Source organism: Leptonotus elevatus, chromosome 2, assembly GCF_054856555.1.
Source record: "Leptonotus elevatus isolate MCC_2025b chromosome 2, RoL_Lele_1.0, whole genome shotgun sequence".
Lineage (NCBI taxonomy): Eukaryota > Metazoa > Chordata > Actinopteri > Syngnathiformes > Syngnathidae > Leptonotus > Leptonotus elevatus.
Genome location: NC_141240.1, coordinates 16,008,665 through 16,026,223, shown reverse-complemented (window position 1 = coordinate 16,026,223; position 17,559 = coordinate 16,008,665). Strand labels below are relative to the sequence as shown.

Genomic DNA, 17,559 nt, shown 5'->3' with positions numbered 1-17,559 from the left:
CATTTTGGTATACTTCTTATATTGTTCATGTTAGTGTAGAATTCATTTTCACTCATATTTTCAATTTCTCTTAGACACACGCGCAGCTGCAGCAATTATGACAATACACTCCAATCTCTCCAGCTGCCATTAACTCTGTCCTCCTTTGATTTTGGGGTGGTTTTGTGTTGATAATTGTGCACAACAGAACTGATTTCCTTAAAGGGGAAGTCAACCCCACCCAAATTTTTTCTTGACAATATGTTCTATGCAGCCCCACTAGTCTACGGTAGTCTAGATACGGTATTCTGGTTAATATTGCATTTTTGGAATATGAGTTAAGCAGCTAAATCCAGAAGTTTTGATCAATATCAGAAGGCAGCCATTTTGCCACTTGCTGTCCAGTGAAAATGACATCACAGTTGCTCAGGTCTCAGGTAACATGCAGACTGTGCTACACACAAATGTGAAGTACTTTTGTGCTTTACAAAAGACAAAAAAAAATCTTGGACTACCACACGAAGAAGTGACATTCAGGCATGGCCTTCTCAGTTAGGATTGTCAGTGTAGCGTTATTGGTATTATAGCTTGATGCAAGGGGATCAAAAGTTGTTGTTATTGTAATTTTGTTCCTACTATTGTAATTTATTGTTTTCCAATTTTTTACTCACCAAGTTTTTTGTTGTTGTTATTCTGCCACTGTAAAGCATTTTGCTATGCAAATATAGTTAATGTTCATACCATATTCAGTCTTCAGCGTTTTTACCACACCGGGCCAATGTTATAAATGCATTGCAGGGGTGTTAGAAAAAATCCATTCGGCAACATATCGCGATATTACAGCGCGCAATTCTCGAATCGATTCGATATGCGGCAGAATCAATTTTTAAACATAATTTTTTTATGGGAATATTCAACAAAACATCTTACTTGGGGTTAGGATTCACACATTAAGCATGGAAGAATGTTATTATTAATGGAACATGAAGCCTTAACATTTGATTTCAGTGCTGTTCAAACATGAAACAGACTGCAACCTGTTTGTTAAATACAGTGGGCTCAGTTATAAGCCAGAATTTTCAGATAAATTAATACATTTTCATACAAATCTTACAGTGTACAAGTTTACTGATTAGTATTTTCTAAATTTGAGTAAAAAAAGAAAATCGCAATAATCAATTTAGAGATTTGTATCGGGATTAATCGGTATTGAATCGAATCGTGACCTATGAATCGTGATACGAATCGAATCACCAGGTACTAGGCAATTCACACCCCTAATGCATTGTATGTGAAGGTGTCGCTAAAACAAATTCAGACTTGTATAATACCACCCCATATGATAATTTTCCCCAAATATCAGATTTTTCCTGTGCCTCAGAGAGCTAAAGGCAGACATAAAAGCAGCAAAAGGGATGCAGTTGTAACGTTTTTATCTTGTATCCGCTTCCTGCAATAGTCACACGAGTCAATCCAGGTCTCTTTTATTATTGTGCTTGTGTATCCAGTCTCAAAGTGTAACACTAACAGCAGGGAACACAAACTCAAAACTGGGAAGGAAGTCAAGCTAGACGCCATCAGTTTACAAATGTGTATATGCGGTGACCCACACAGCATGCGTGTCGGTTACGAAGCAGCTGAAGCGGCATAACTCCGGCGAGCACGTACGACTTGTTGACGGCACTCCGTGTGGGTTCAAAGCCTCAGTTGGACATCAGCTTGAGGAACTGTCAATCATTGTTGAGACCCCTCCCCTCTAGCTGAAAACCTTTCACCCACTTCCTAGTTCTAGTGAAAGGGGCCTTTGAGAAGCAGCTGACCTTTGACCCTATCTCATTCACCCAGTCAATGTAGGTTTTTCTATATATATATATATATATATATATATATATATATAGAAAAACCTACATTGACTGATTGACCTATATATATATACCTATATATATACATATATATACTAATATATATATATATATACCTATATATATATACATATATATATACCTATATATATATATATATATACCTATATATATATATACCTATATATATATATATATATATAGAGAGAGAGAGAGAGAGAGAGAGAGAGAGAGAGAGAGAGAGAGAGAGAGAGAGAGAGAGAGAGAGAGAAATCCAACAAAGTGAGTGGTCTCGTGCTTATCATGTGGCTCAAGAAAGAAAATCTGGTTCATCTAGAGCTTTTTATAAATAATATGGAAGTCGTAACATCCATTTGAGATTTACATTTTACTCATAATGAACGACAAATCTAATTCGTATTAGGGGTGTGAATTGCCTAGTACCTGGCAATTTGATTCGTATTACGATTCAATTCGATTCGTTTAATCCCAATACGAATCTATAAATTGATTATTGCGATTTTTTTTTACTCAAATTTAGAAAATACTAATCAAAACCTAAGTAAGACGTTTTGTTGAATATTCCCATAAAATTGTATGTTTAAAAATCGATTCGGCCGCATATTGAATCGATTCAAGAATTATATTATATATTATATTGCCAAATCGATTTTTTCTCACACCCCTAATTCATATCATTTGTAAAAGACTTGGCTGAGGCAAATGACCTAAAAAAAGGAGATGAAAACTGAAATATGATACATGAGACCTGCTTTGTTTTAAACTAAGTGTACGTACCTCCTCCTACCCTTTGTTGTTTGTCAAAACTATCCTTGAGGACCAGTGACATGCCAAGGACATACATGATGTCAATGTTTGACCTAATGCACTTTTTTTTTTTCTTCTTCTTTTTCTTTAAGAGCTCAGTATTGTTCATTCGGAAATGTCATCATCATTGCTCTTTTTTTTTTTTTTTTTTTTTTTAATTTAATATACATATATATATATATATATACACATATATATATATATATATATATATATATATATATATATATATACATATATATACACATATATATATTTTTTTTTTTGTGTGTGTGGGTGAGTATGTGTATGTGCGTGCGTGCGTGCGTGCGTGCGTGCGTGTATTTGTTAGCTCACCAGAAAACCTATTAGAAAAAAATCTCATACCGTTCACCTAAATCGAACACCAGGAGACCCGAGGGGACCGAAGAAAACCAAGGAAGGTGAAATCCAGCACCGACCAGACACCCCCCACCAGAACTCCTCCCCAGCCCAAGAAACATCCAGACCCCAACAAATCCAAAAAACATAAAATCAGGGAGGCCTCAAGAGACCAAAGGAGAGACCGAGAAAAGGAAGGAAGGACAGACGAAGCCGCGTGAGATCCGCAGACACCAGCCTCCACCGATTCAATAACCTGAGGAGGAAACAGATTGTGTCTGAGTTTCGGTAGATGCTGGTGTGGTGGATCTGGCATGCATGAAAATCTCCACCAAAGAGGGGAGCCGTCGACCCCCGCCGGAACAGAGCAAGCGCAACACCTCAGGGCCCCCCAGGCCGCGGCAGCGCCAAAGGACGACCCCCGGGCCCCGCCAGGGCCACCGGCCGGAGAGCAAACCCAGGAGCAGGAGCGCCCCCCGCCCCAACACGGCCCGCGCCCCCGGCCCAACGCAGCAGGACGGGGCACTGCAGGCCCACCAGGCACCCCACCGGCCCCCATAGCACCGAGACCCGGGCCATGGATGGAGCCCCCGGCCCAGGGTAGGGGAAGGAAGGCGTACCGGGGAAGGGGAAGGGAGGAGGGAAGGGGACGACAAGAAGGGCAGGGGGCAGCGGCAGGGACGCAAGGAGAGGGGGAGAGGAGGAGGAAGGGCGACGAGGGAGAGGGGACAGGGAGGCGGAGGACGGGCGGGGAGAGGCGAGGAGGGAGAGGCAGCAAGGGGGAGGAAGGGGGAGGGGAGAGGGAACCACCGGGCACCCCGGCGGCCCACAGGCCCCGAACCGCGTCGCCGGGCCCAGAGCGACGGACCGCGCCGGAACGGCGCCGCCCCCGACACCAGGGAAAGCCCCGCAACGCAGCACCCCCCAAGAGACCCAGGGAACGGCCAAGACGCAGCCGCCACCCAGCAGCCAACAGAGGGGCAGACCCGCCCACTCCCCGCCAGGGGGGACAGCACCCACAGAATTAACCCACTGGCATGCCGTGAATCCGAATATCAACCCCTGGTGCCCATCGGAGGTGAATCCGCTCGATCCCGCTGGCAGCAGCCGGGTTCCTGACTATAGAAACACAACCATTAGTTACAAATTGCCTAATACAGAAACATCAATGCAAGTTATAACGCTGCTGTGGCTCTCGCTAACAGGCAGAATTAAAATCCAAGTTTAGGTTAAAAAATTCTATATACGTAGACCATGTTTCTTTAAATTTTGACATTTGGTTTTTATTTGAGGCAGATATTTTTTCCATTAAAATATGATTTATGAGGAGGTTAGACCATTGGTCGATATTCAAAGTTTGTTTATTTTTCCAGTTAACAAGAATTGTTTTTTTTGCGATAGTAAGGGCTACAAGTATAGATTGAAATTGTTTATGTGGTAAGTCAATTGTTGTTAAGTCACCTAGCAAACACAAGTTTGGAGAGAACGGTATCCTACAGTCCAAGACAGCGGAAAGTTTTTCTAAGACTTAAGTCCAGAAACACATAACCGGAGTACATAACCATAAAGCATGAAAATAAGTGTCTGTAGTGTTTTGTAAACACTGGAGACCTAATGCACCTTTGTTTGCACTGCTACATAACAAAATGTGTGTGCGTTATTTTTTTTAACTACCCTCCCTTTCCCCCCTTTTATGTATCAATGGTCTGCCTGGCATATATTGACACGTGCTTGTCATTTATGTACTTTGTATATGCATATGCATTTCATTCATTAAACTTGTGTTCTGAAATGAAGCCGGTACTGCGGATGGAATTCAGGAACATTGTACTGTTAGGAAGAGCAATTGATTACCATTCTGGTAGCATTCCCTTACAGTTTGGAACTGATTTAACAGCAGATGGCGGCGATCTAAAATTAAGCCCAATTACCACTTACAGCACATCCCTTTACAACTTTAGTGCTGGTGATAATAATAAAATGGCCCAGACGAAGACAAAATGAGGGCTGGGACACGGGGCAGCATTGTTACAATTGAAGTTGCTTTTATGACTAATGACTCAAGTTGTATTTGTATTGTAAAAGAACATCTGTATCCATTTCCATTACAGGCCCAGCTTCATTCCCAGCGCAGGTCTAGCGTAAAGCGTAGTCTGTGCGCGTGGGTGGAGTTTTCTTTCTTTCGGTATTTTCGTAGACTATGCGCAGGTAGAATAGGGCGCGACATAGCCTTTTCCCGGCTAATCGTAGAGGCATCCCTCATTTACACTGAAATCAGGGAGCTCGCTACAGAAAATGACATCACAGTGCCTAAGGACTCCGCTTGTGAACGTCACATGACCAAAGTCATGTCCCTAGGCACTATGATGTCATTTTCAGTCAACAGCAAGCTCTGTGAAAAAAACATGCTGTCCCCCGAGGCGGATAAAAACGGGTAGGTTTTGCCGCTTGATTCATATTCCACAAACACTGTATTAATCAGAATACTGTGTTTAGAATAGTGGGGCTGCAAAAAACATATTCCTGTAATACATTTGTTTTTAATTGACTTCCCCTTTAATTGTGATGTATACTTTTTTTCAACAAGTCCTCCAACATAAAACAACCGAATTGGTCGTTTTAACGTACACCAAAATACGACCAAGTGTTACGTCTTGTAGTTTAGCGACCTCTATCGGCCATGTTCTATCAGCCATGTTAAATAGTGAAAAAATAGTAATGGGACTCGAACCTTGGTCGTTTGGTCGGAAGACTAATTTCTGAAATACATGCATACACTGTACCGAATTGACCGTAAAATTTACAGGAAATAACTAGCAAAAAAGTTGCCAGCTAATTCTTGTAAAATCTGAGTACATTAATGTATTTATTTTTTACAAGTATTTACTGTATATTAATTACAGTTACTTACTGTATTTTCTTTTACAGCAATTCACTGTAATCTATCTAGTTTAAAACCGTTTCTTGTATTCTATATAATTTACAGGCAAATTAAGTTGCCAGTAAACTCCTGTAAATACATAATACAGCATGTCGTTGGAAAATCCATCCATCCGTTTTCTTAACCGCTTATTCTTCAAAAGGGTCGCTGGAGCCTATCCCAGCTGGCGGGGTACACCCTGAACGGCCTGCCGACCAATCACAGAGACGAATAACCATCCACACCTAGGGACAATTTAGAGCATCCAATTAACCGACCATGCATGTCTTTGAAATGTGGGAGGAGACCAGAGCACCCAGAGAAAACCCACACAGGCACGGGGAGAACATGCAAACCTCATTCAGGAAGGCCGAAGCCCGGACTCGATCTCACGCCCCGTAGCACTGTGAGGCGGTAGTGCTAACCACTTAGCCACCATGCCACCCTTGGTGTAAAATCAATCCTCGTTCTGCAGCCGAGTGTATAAATGAATGTTAGCTGTAATGTTGCCTGTTTATCGGAGAAATGCGATGTGAAGACGATGCAGACTGCCCTTCATATTACTCTTGTCCTTGCTCCGGTGACAATATACCGCTATTTGCTCTCTTATAGAGATATCCGCCAAAATCCAACAATCTTTACAGTATTTGCCTGTAATCCACATATATACATGCCAAAACATAGTTGCTGTAACCACTAATTATACAGCAAATGACTGTACTTTGTTTTTACCCATAATGCACTTTGTTTTCCCATGATGCATTGCTTTATACAGTTAAATACTGTAAAATTAAAAAACAAGAAAATGCTGTAATTTTTTAACTGTAGATTTTGCAGAAATTTGATACAGTGTATAAAATAAAGCCTGATTGACCGAAATGAAGCTGTTTAAAAAATATTTTTTTTTTTTATTGCATTGCGATGTCAATTTGAGTTGGATTTAGGTGGATGTGACAATCAATGAATCTTAATCTTAATGAATTTTGCAGATCACTTAAGTGTTTGGCCTTTTGTGAGAAGGTCCTTATATAAAGGTTCCAAAGCTTGAGCTATATTTTCCACACAAAGGGTTATGCAGGAACTATTTTTATACTTCCTATTCGTGCTGGCCGATATGACGATATTATTGTGAGGACGATAAAAAATGTCACAAAAAAATGGCATTTGATAGTCAACGTCCCTAAGGATACTGATGTAAAACAATATAATTCAATGACACTTGCCAGTAATGTGATAAATGTAGTAAAAAAAAATTCTATTGACATACACAAAAAAGGCGGACCCTCTTAAATCGAACAATTTAATTCTGAGACGCACAATATTATGGCGTTTGCTTTCAAGCGTGACATCGGCGCCAGTTAATAAGTTCAGCAAGAATTAAGTCTATGTCTGAATGTTTCTTTTTTTGTCTTTTTTGACAAGTAGCTCAACATAGAATTGTTTGATTGGAATGTGCCAAAGAGAATAAACATGGGACGTTAGGTGAAAAAGGCATTGTTATTTTTAAAGCGTAAGAATCCAATGTCAACTAATATGCCAATTGATAAAATTCAAGCAACGCTGGTATGGATTGAGTCTATGTCCACGGTTTACAGTGTTTGCAGTAAACTAATTATTCAGACATCAGTTAAGCTAATGAGTCACTACTGTGCTGAGGCGGTGAGGTGTAACATCTGCGAAAAGGTTCTGTCTTGACTCCAGATGTTTTGTGGGCTTGCACATTCTGTCACATCTTCTGTGTCGCCACGCTGCATGCAATTACATGTTGACACAGAGTTTATGTGTGACATCTGTGTTTCTTTTTCTGCCACAGCCACATATGCATGAAGGAAGCATGTGCAAAATGGCCAACTGCATCACATTAAGCTACAGAAATTAGAAGAAGAACATTAGAAACAACACTATTAGCTACAGAAATGAGAAACATCAAACTATTAGAATTGGTATTAATGTATAAACAAGGTATCCATTCACTGTCGTCAAATGGTCCAATTTTTGCATAGCGTCCATAACGTTCGGTCAGTGTTAGCCGAGGTTAGCCCTCTTTGTGTCTTAATGGGGTCACTATCCAGCAAGGGTTCTCAGAGTAGCCATAAGATTAGCATAATTTTCATTTTAATGAGCTTTGGTCAGACAATTAAGTCTATACTGTTTTGCTCAATCAGAATGTCAAGTGGGTCGGACAGACAAAAGCACAGATTAGATCAAATAGACAGACAGACAGACAGACAGACCCCTCTCTTACTAAAAGAAACCCCACAATGGTCACTTAAATCACTTGAAAATTACAAAAGTAACAATAAATAAACACACACAAAATTAATTAATTAATTAATTGATCAATTAATATGAACAATTAAACAATCAAAATCAGCCATTACTCCTGAATTGACGTTTAACAGAAAGTATTTTTTTTTTAACCCACCAAACTAATGAAACAGGCCTGGACAAAAATGACCTCGATACAAAATTGGAAATAATTTGACCAGAGAGACATGTTTAAAGAAGTGTGTTCTTTAAATAGCATCACAGGTGTCTTCAAAATCATAATCAGTCAGTCTATCTATTTAAAAAGTGACAAATAGTCACTGGGCTTTTTTGGTACCTCACTGAAGACGAATGAGATTTGTCTCAGGAGATTAGGAAGAAATTTATAGACAAGCATGTTAAAGGTAAAGGCTATAAGACCATCTCCAAGCAGCTTGACGTTACTGTGACAACAGTGGCACACATTATTCAGAAGTGCAAGATCTACGGGATTGCAGCCAACCTTCCTGAACGTAAACGCAAGAGGGACATTGATGATAAACTGAAGAGACAGACGGCTAGTTCCAAAGGTATCCAAACAGTCCAGATCAAGGTGAACTCCAAGGCCAAAGTATCAGCGTCAGATTGCACCATTCATCGTTGTTTGAGCCAATATGGACTTCATGGGAGACGACAAAGGAGGACACCATTGATTATTGACAAGCCACAAAGCTTCTGGCAGAATGTCCTTTGGACAGATGAGACAAAACTGGAGCTTTTTGGTACAACATTTCTGGTCATAAACGCAAAAATGAAGCATATCAAGAAAAGAGCACTGTCCCTACTGTGGAACATGGAGGCGGCTCGGTTATATTTTGGGGCTGCTTTGCTACATCTGGCATGGGTTTCTTGAATTTGTGCAAGTTACAATTCAAATCTCAAGGCATTCTAGAGAGGAATTTGCTGCTTAGTGTCAGAAAACATGGTCTTAGCCGTAGGTCACGTGTTTTCCTATAGGATAACGATCCAAAACACACAGCCGCAAACACCCAAGAATGGCTGAGAGAAACGTATTGGCTCATTCAGAAGTGGCCTTCTGAGCCCAGACTTAAATCCCATTGAACATCTGTGGAAGGAGCTGAAACATACCATCAAGGGAAGACGCTCTAGGTGCACAAGTCTCATTGATAATTACAGAAATCGTGTGATTACAGTGATTGCCTCAAAAGATTGTGCAACAAAACGTTGTTATGGTATCATCATTTTTGTCCATGCCTGTTTCATTAGTTTTAATTTTTTTATTTTAATTTTCAATATTTGTTATTTTATTTTATTTTAATTGTTTTAGTTTTTTTTAAGTGATTTCAGTGACTATTGGGGGATTTTATTTCCTTAACAGAGGGTTTACTAACAATTTTGGGCACAGATGCACATTTTGGTGATTGAAATTTTCCTTCATATTAAGCAATGTAAACGGTTCGTTTTTTTACGTGTATGTTGAGTTTTAGACTGTGCCATGTGCCAATCTACTAAAATGTCCTTGGTTCTTGATATTTACAAATACTGCAGTGTACATAATTTACAGACATGGCACATTTCACGATGCCACCCAAAAAAGACACCCAATTAATCAAACAAAATCACTTCAAGTATATTTTTTTAAATCAATGCCAGTGTGGGTGTTGAGCATGTATAGTTTACCCTTGGGATGGGTCTGCCTACCTTGTTTAATTATTGATAATTATTGTGAGAAATCATTCAGCAATCAATCAATCGTCATCATTCATTTTCACATAAATGACTATCGATTGTTAATTATATCATATACTCAAAGGTAATTTAAGCACATTTCAGAAGTGCATATCAAAATGATAGACTTTAAAAATGTAGAAAATAAAATGCACAATTGTCTGTTTTTTTGTGGTAGGTGGATTAAATAGTGATATGTTACTATGATTATACACTATATTTTTTAATGACTTTATTGCTAAAAAATAAATAAAATAAAAATTAAAGTAGTCCCTAATCAATAATATATTAACATATCTGCACGTGTAACATTATTAAATGTAATGGTTACATTACTATGAAACACAGGCCAGCTACCTCAACATTCAGGGGAAGACAATTAACTAAATAAAGAAAAAAATACAGTATGTCTAAAAGAGTCTCTCTACTGGCTGGTAACATAAAATTAAAAGCGTTAAAGGGACACAACGGGTTGCTTTTATACGAATAGCGGCAGCCGAGTGTCTCCACTCCACTCCACGCCCCCCTCCCCACCCCGCCACCAACTGACCTTGGCGGGCCGACTGGCTCCCAGTAGCGGCAGAACAGGTGCAGTCCATCGGCGTTGACGATGTGCTCCAGGTCGGTGTACGGAACTCCCTGCGGACTAAGCCTGGGAGCAGCCCCCTTCTCGGGCATGGAGGATGGCTCTGGCAGACACACACGGAGCGGCCACAGTAAGACATCGCGGCCGTACAGGAAGCAACCGAGGCCGGCCGCGAGCAGACAGGTTGCGGCTGTCACGGCGTTCATTGCACGCGGATGTCTGTTTACGTCTTCGCTGGCAGGCCCGAATAAAAAGGCTTGTTGTGTTCACTTGAAATGGAAGCTCGGCGCTCGCCCTGATCTAATCCCACACGCGCGCGCGCGAGCGCGCAGTCGCGGTTTGAATTACGTCAGAAGACAGAAGATGTGCATTATTTTCCATCCTGGTCTGCACCACATGCAAGGGCCACACACGACTTCATAAAAAGTAATATGCGTTATATGTTATGTATAAATAAATAATGGCATATATTTATCAATCTTTAACTTAATATAAGGAAGAAGGACAAAGAAAGAATGGAAAGAAGAATGAAAGGAAAGAAGAATGGAAGGATGCAAGAAAGTAAAAATGTATAAAAAGAAGCAAGGTGAAGTGAAGTACAAAGAAAGGAAGGAAAGATGGAAGTGGAAGGTAATGAGGAAGAGAGGATGAAGGAAGGACAGAAAGATGGAAGGACGAAGGCGGCAAGAAACCACACCTGGATTTGAAACCATAATGCTGCAGGCCCTAAAAACCTTAATGTGACATCTTAACTCTGATTTCAAGTGCAACGACTGCTTGAGATCATGTTTTGAAACACTAAACCTTAACTCACATTGAAACCCCTGGTGTAGAACCCTATTTTTTAAAACCCTAATCCTTGTCTAGTCTTGAAACACTGAAACAAGAAACATCCCACAACACCCTATTTTGGAACCCTATCCCGTGACTTCATTTCAGCTTTTAATGAAATTGGCGCAGATGGAACTTGTCGTGTTCTGGAAACTTTTTAGCAACCTTGCATGTTGAAAACATTTTAAGCATTTACGATTTAACTGTATTTAAGTAAATAAATATAAATGAATTCCCCCTCCTTACTTTTTAGGCCACCTTGTATATGCATCTCTATCTTGATAAAGATTTGCAAATAATTCCATTACGTTTTTATTTTCATTTTACATAATGTGCCAAACCTGTTTTAATCAAGGGTTACATCATTATTATGACTGCCCTCATTGTTGGTCTATTTTTTTGTAAGCCAGTGATTATGTTTGATTTGACAAAATGAAAATAAAGTGAATTATAAAATGATATATTAACAGCTTAAAACGTTTTGTTTTAAGGAAGTGCAACATCATTAGTTTGCCTTCTTTTGAGGAAGTGAAGGATGCAGACAAGTGCAACAGTAACAGTCTGAACCATGTGATTTACTGTGTTATATAAAAAAAAAAACAGCAATGGCATTTGTTATTGCTTTGACTTCATCCGGAGAGGCCAAGAGAGGCGATTTAAATGCCACTTAAGTTGCATTTGTACCAAGCGACTTTTTGTGAGCTGTTTTAACTTGTTACATGCAGTACGGCCCCATAAAATTCCTCATACACTAATAGCCAATATAGTTTTTACTTATTTACACGCATTAATTATGTTTTTGATCCAAATCATTTCGCTAAAATGCCAGCAGAAGGCTTCTTGTATCGTATTTTTCTTGTCCCCCTCAGTTTCCACTAATGGATCAGTCCACCTTACTGCGCTAAGTGTGCATGTGCAGTTAGCGAGACTGAGAAAAAGCGTACAAAAATGTAAACAAAGTTATCCGAGTGGGGCCGAAAAGAATGAGGAAAGCAAAAAGTAACATTTTAAGCAATATCTCAATGAATACAAAAAACAAATCGAAAAGTGTTTCTTCAAGTAACACCCATTTATAATCAACGAACTGCTTGATAACTGTGTAATGAATAATGAGACTCACCTGTAGACACTTTTATAGTCTAAAATTTGGGCTTTGTGGGGTGTGCGCATTTTTGCAACACCCTTATTTAAGTAAAGCTGAACATTTTGTTCTCTAATTCATATTATTAACCTTACTTTCATGTTATAAGTCAAACAGATGTTATATACATTTTGTCTTGTCATCATTTTGGAAATTGTTTGTGTGTTAATTGACATTGTTTAAAAGTGTTATTTATCATAGGGGGTGTACTTATTTATGCTGTGCACTGCACAATAGTGGGGTTGAGAGTGCAGTATTTGCCTCAGATATACAGCGGAGCACACAAAAGTCCTCACATTTCTACATTAGCACTTGAGTATACCACTAAATAAGAAGCCTTATACTGTGTTGTGCGTGCTTGTTTCAAAATGAAACAGGGATGTGCAGTGAGAGTTACAAAATGATGTCATGCAATTTTAAGGAAAAGTACTATATTGGGATTTATAGGTTTGCCTTTAAAATGATCTGTCTTTTTGGGGGGAGGGAATTTTTATGTACTAGTGGTATCGTGCCTGGTATCAGTATCTGTGACTACTCAACAGTTAAGTATTGGTATTGGTCTGGAAAAAAAAAGAGGTATTGAACATATCTATTTAAAATATATGTATCAGTCTTCTCATTCGAAAGGGCCCCATGCCTTTGCCCAGGGCCCCAAATTTCTTAAATCCCCCCCTGCATGCAGTTATAATAATGTTGGCATGGTGCCATTTCAAATGAGAAAACAAATTTGACGTTCTGCCAAAAGCATGTCTCTGATGCCAATTTTTGTCCCAAATGATCCCAATAAGAGACTTGCATCTCCTGTATGCTTTATGTCTAGGGAGCTATTACTGGTATATATTTTAATTAGAAGATAACATTTACTTAGTTATTTATGATGGCATTCTTATTTTAATTACAGATTTTTCCATTATTATGTAATTTTGTGGAGAAATGTATGATTAAGTCTTTAAGTCCACCATCCAAGTGGCCCAGGCTCCACACTCTGCTCACAAAACATTTCCAAGTGACTTCACTGAGTTAAAGAGGAAGACAAAACTAGATACACTGTAGGAGAGCCAGGTTGATCCACATCCAATATGGCTGCCACATTGCCATGCCAGCAACCAAGTAGATGCGGTGTCCACATTGGATATGGCGTGGTCGGGTCCAATACAAGAACCACTCGGGGCCAAAAGCAAATGACATTGGCTTTAACGGTATCTTCTTTTAAATGTTATTAGCTAGGAGCGGTGGAATTAAAGCAAGTGTGTAGAAATGTTGGCCATCTAGTGGTGAACTAATAGAATGCAACTACGTAAGTTTGAATTGTGTGCATATTGAAGCACGCACACTCAAAGAGACCACACCTCACAAGCCTACATTTAAGCGTTCGCCAAGTTTTTCTCCTTCGGGTATCCTTAGCAGAAAGATGGCGGTGAAACATGCCAAACTTCTGACGCGCGACCAGTGTAATATTATTTAGTGATTACTAGACCTAAATGATTATATATATATATATATATATATATATATATATATATATATATATATATAAAAATTTATTTTAATTACGGTGATGTTATAAACCATATTTCATTCAATGGTTGAAATGAATGAACATAGAAAAATCCCAAATCTCTACACACTTACCCTTTTACACAAAGACCTACTGTGTATGTCACAATTTTAAAAAATGTAACAGGAGTTCTGCGCGCCCAAACCAGAAGTAGCCTACGCCATCATTTGAGACACCAGAGATAAACGCATCATTATTTTACTAATCAATAACTTTATAGTGCTTATCGTGCTCATCTAAAATCAAACATACATAGGCCTAGATTTTGAAGTATATTTATAAGAGTATTTCATTTTCATTATTCATTATTCATTTTTTGTCCCTTTCAATGTGACTTTTAATGAAACACATTAGGACAAATCCTTCCAAGCTTTCTTGGGCCATGCACTGAAGAAAATTACAAAAATGTGGTAAAGTGATGTAATTATCAAATTTGTCTCCTCAAAATAATCAAATGATATATGTGAATTTAACACATATTAATTATGTGCGACCGATGTACATGCTTGAATTAAGTAAATCCAAAGTTTTTTTTTTCCGGTGCACATAAAATGACATAGGGGACGGGAGTTGGGCCGCAACCCTTGCATTTGATACCAGCACTATTTGAGAGTGTCTGTAATTGTTTAGATAATAACAGTAAATGCAGGAACTATTGCAAACATGACCAAATACTATAATACTACCAAATATAAGACATGCAAATGTTGCCAGATTCATTCAGGTAACATTCTGACAACCAGAGCTGTTTACTATTTTTGTTATTTACACTGCAGCGCCATTCACATGCAGGGGATACCTCAATAGGGCTAAATTACACTGCTATACACAACAATGAGACGGCCAGCGTGGTGGTTAAAAATAGCTCAGCGCGTGTAAAGCTATTCCTACCCAGAACATGATCGGATTTCATCTTCAGTGGCGATGCACTATATGCAAGCCGGAGTAAAGGTTTCCCATACTCATTCATACCTGAACTATGAGTGTGCAGCAACAATCAGCAAAATGCGTCTTCATTGGAATGACGTTAACTAATCCCCCCCCCCCCCCCACCCCATGCATACGGTACATGAAAATCAAAATGTAGCTATTACCGTTAACATCATGATGTACGCTGCAGAAAAAAAATTATCAAAACGGAATGGTGCACGTTGCATGCACGTTTGTTTGTTGTCATTCATGCAAACATTTACGTACCTCCACACGTCGTGCAAGACATGGCAGACTGCTTGAATCTACAACGCGAGGATGCGCGCACACAACAATTGCGGCACAACAAGTGCACGGTGACGTTTGACTGTTTTTTTTTTTTTTTTTAGCCTTTATGACATCATCATCTTTCATCATGAATGAGGAAAGATACAAGAACTTGTATCCTTGTATTGTACACGTGAAAGGAACAAACAAAAAGAGCCCACAATAAGCTCATAGCACTCCCAAGTACGAGGAACCAAGTTGTATGAAGACATGGACATGACGGAAAACAGAACCGACCTGCTCCGGAACGTCTGCGGTGAAGTGGAAGCTTATTTTTGGAACGTTGATCGCCCCGGTCCGCCTTTTTTTGCCCCGCTGCTTCACAACGCTCCTCTCTCTGCACTCACCAGGGGCACAGTGAAGCCGGAGACAACCTAGGCAGCAACCAAAAGTACTCGCACGCACGCGCACACGCATGCATACTCCACGCACGAACGCAGGTGCGCGCACACGCAACCCACAGTCACACGCACGTTTTGACGCTCAAGTGGGACATTTTGGAGAGAGAAAAAAGTACCTTGGAACTTTTAGTTTCAGGTTGGTGTTGTTTTTTAATTACCTTGAAGCTAAATGAAGTTTAAGGCTATACAGAGTTGAAAAATATAAACACCTTAATAAAAATATAATGTAGCTACTTATACATTATAAGTAGCTACATTATATTTTTGGGCAGTCTAACAAAATGCAATAACAGTGCAGTAAACAGTCACTATCTTTTTATTTTTCATCAATGTATACAATATAAACTAGAAACTGGTTCAACAGCTTTTGGGTGTTTATATTTTTGGATGAATATTGTGCAAAGAAGTTGCAAGAACTGAATAGTGTAAAACTAAAGCCAACAAAACAGAAACGTGAGGACTTCTAAGTTCACTGGGTAAACTGTTACACAATCCCAAGGTGTCAAAACAATAAACACGGTTTATCAGAAATAAAAGTCAAGTTAAAGGCTTACATTGCGCCCACAGTGCATCCTTTCTCGTTGCTATTCATTCTCAGGCTCCCCCTACAGTTGTAAAATGGTATTCACGTTTAGCAGCTAAGCAAAATGGCAAAACATTAGCATTTCCTAAGAAACACACATTCAATTTCTCACAGCAATTTTTTTTTTTTAGTGAGTCATAAATTATTTTAGCCACAATAAGCCCAACAAAACAACTGTCACACAAGCATGCATGAAAAACAGAAATAAAACAAATGAATAATCACCCTTTGATGATAGGCAAAATAGGCAGCACAAACATGGACATGAGGAGAAGCTGTTGCCAACATGCTTATGCATACACACATAGGACAAATTGTTGGTACCCCACTGTAGAGGAAATTAATAATAATAATAGTGTCATGAAAATTCACCATGGACAATCAGACATTTCTTTTGAATTGTGGTTCAACAGAATTATATATATATATTAAAAATCTGGACAAAAATGTTGGTACCGCTAGCAAAATAATTTGACCATAGGAACCAAGTAAGTCCTCTAATTAGCATCACAGGTGCCCTCAAACTTGTAAGCAGTCAGCCCTCCTGTTTTACGGAGTGACAGGTAGTCAGTCACTCTGCCGTTTGGCGACATGGTGTGTAAACAAACTTAAAACATGAGCAGAGGAACTGAAGGAGGGTGTTGTCTCGGGAGATTGTAAAGAAAATTATAGACTACTTGCTGAGGTGTGGTAGCCGAGGTGTGGTAGCCGAGGTGTGGTAGCTGTGTTCACCGGAATGCCCAAGAGTTAGCCATGAAAATGATGCATCCGTTTTTATGCTGAACACACGTGCACCAGTCTACAAAAAGACTAGGTATTAAGAGGACCACTACTGTCTATAAAGAACACATACCAAAAAAGACACAATGGCCAAAGCTTCCACCATCATTACACTTAGTTAATGGAGAAAAAGTAGCCATAAGTAGTAAGTAAGAACACACAACTAAAATCACACAAGAATGGCAAAGAGAAAAACATTGGATTATTCTTTTTTTTTTTTCTTCTTCTTCTTAAAGAGCTCAGTATTGTTCATTCAGTAATGTCATCATCATTGCTCTTCTTCTTTTTTTTTGTATGTGGGTGAGTATGTATATGGCGCGTGTGTGCATGCGTGCGTGCGTGCGAGTGTGTTTGTATTCGTTAGTTCACCAAAAACCTATTTAAAAAAATCCCATACCGTTCACCTAAACCGAACACCGCCGTCAGGAGACCCGAGGAAGGACCAAAGAAAACAAAGGAAAGTGAAATCCAGCACCG

The 17,559-nt window shown here is 39.3% G+C and overlaps 1 protein-coding gene across 2 annotated transcripts in view; it reads right to left on the bottom strand.

The window, feature by feature from the left end:
* mgll (monoglyceride lipase) overlaps positions 1–15,723 on the bottom strand; it is a 40,113-nt gene extending 24,390 nt beyond the window's left edge. The window contains exons 1-2 of one of the 2 annotated variants that reach the window (XM_086069927.1): positions 15,556–15,723; positions 10,496–10,634 (exon numbers count right to left, since the gene is read on the bottom strand). In XM_086069927.1, coding sequence (XP_085926053.1) covers positions 10,496–10,623 — 128 coding nt within the window. In that variant the 5' untranslated portion in view covers positions 10,624–10,634; positions 15,556–15,723. Of the gene's footprint in view, positions 1–10,495; positions 10,847–15,555 lie in introns of those variants that run through there. The other variant, XM_086069926.1, reaches the window with a different exon arrangement.
* Positions 15,724–17,559: the final 1,836 nt, after the last annotated feature.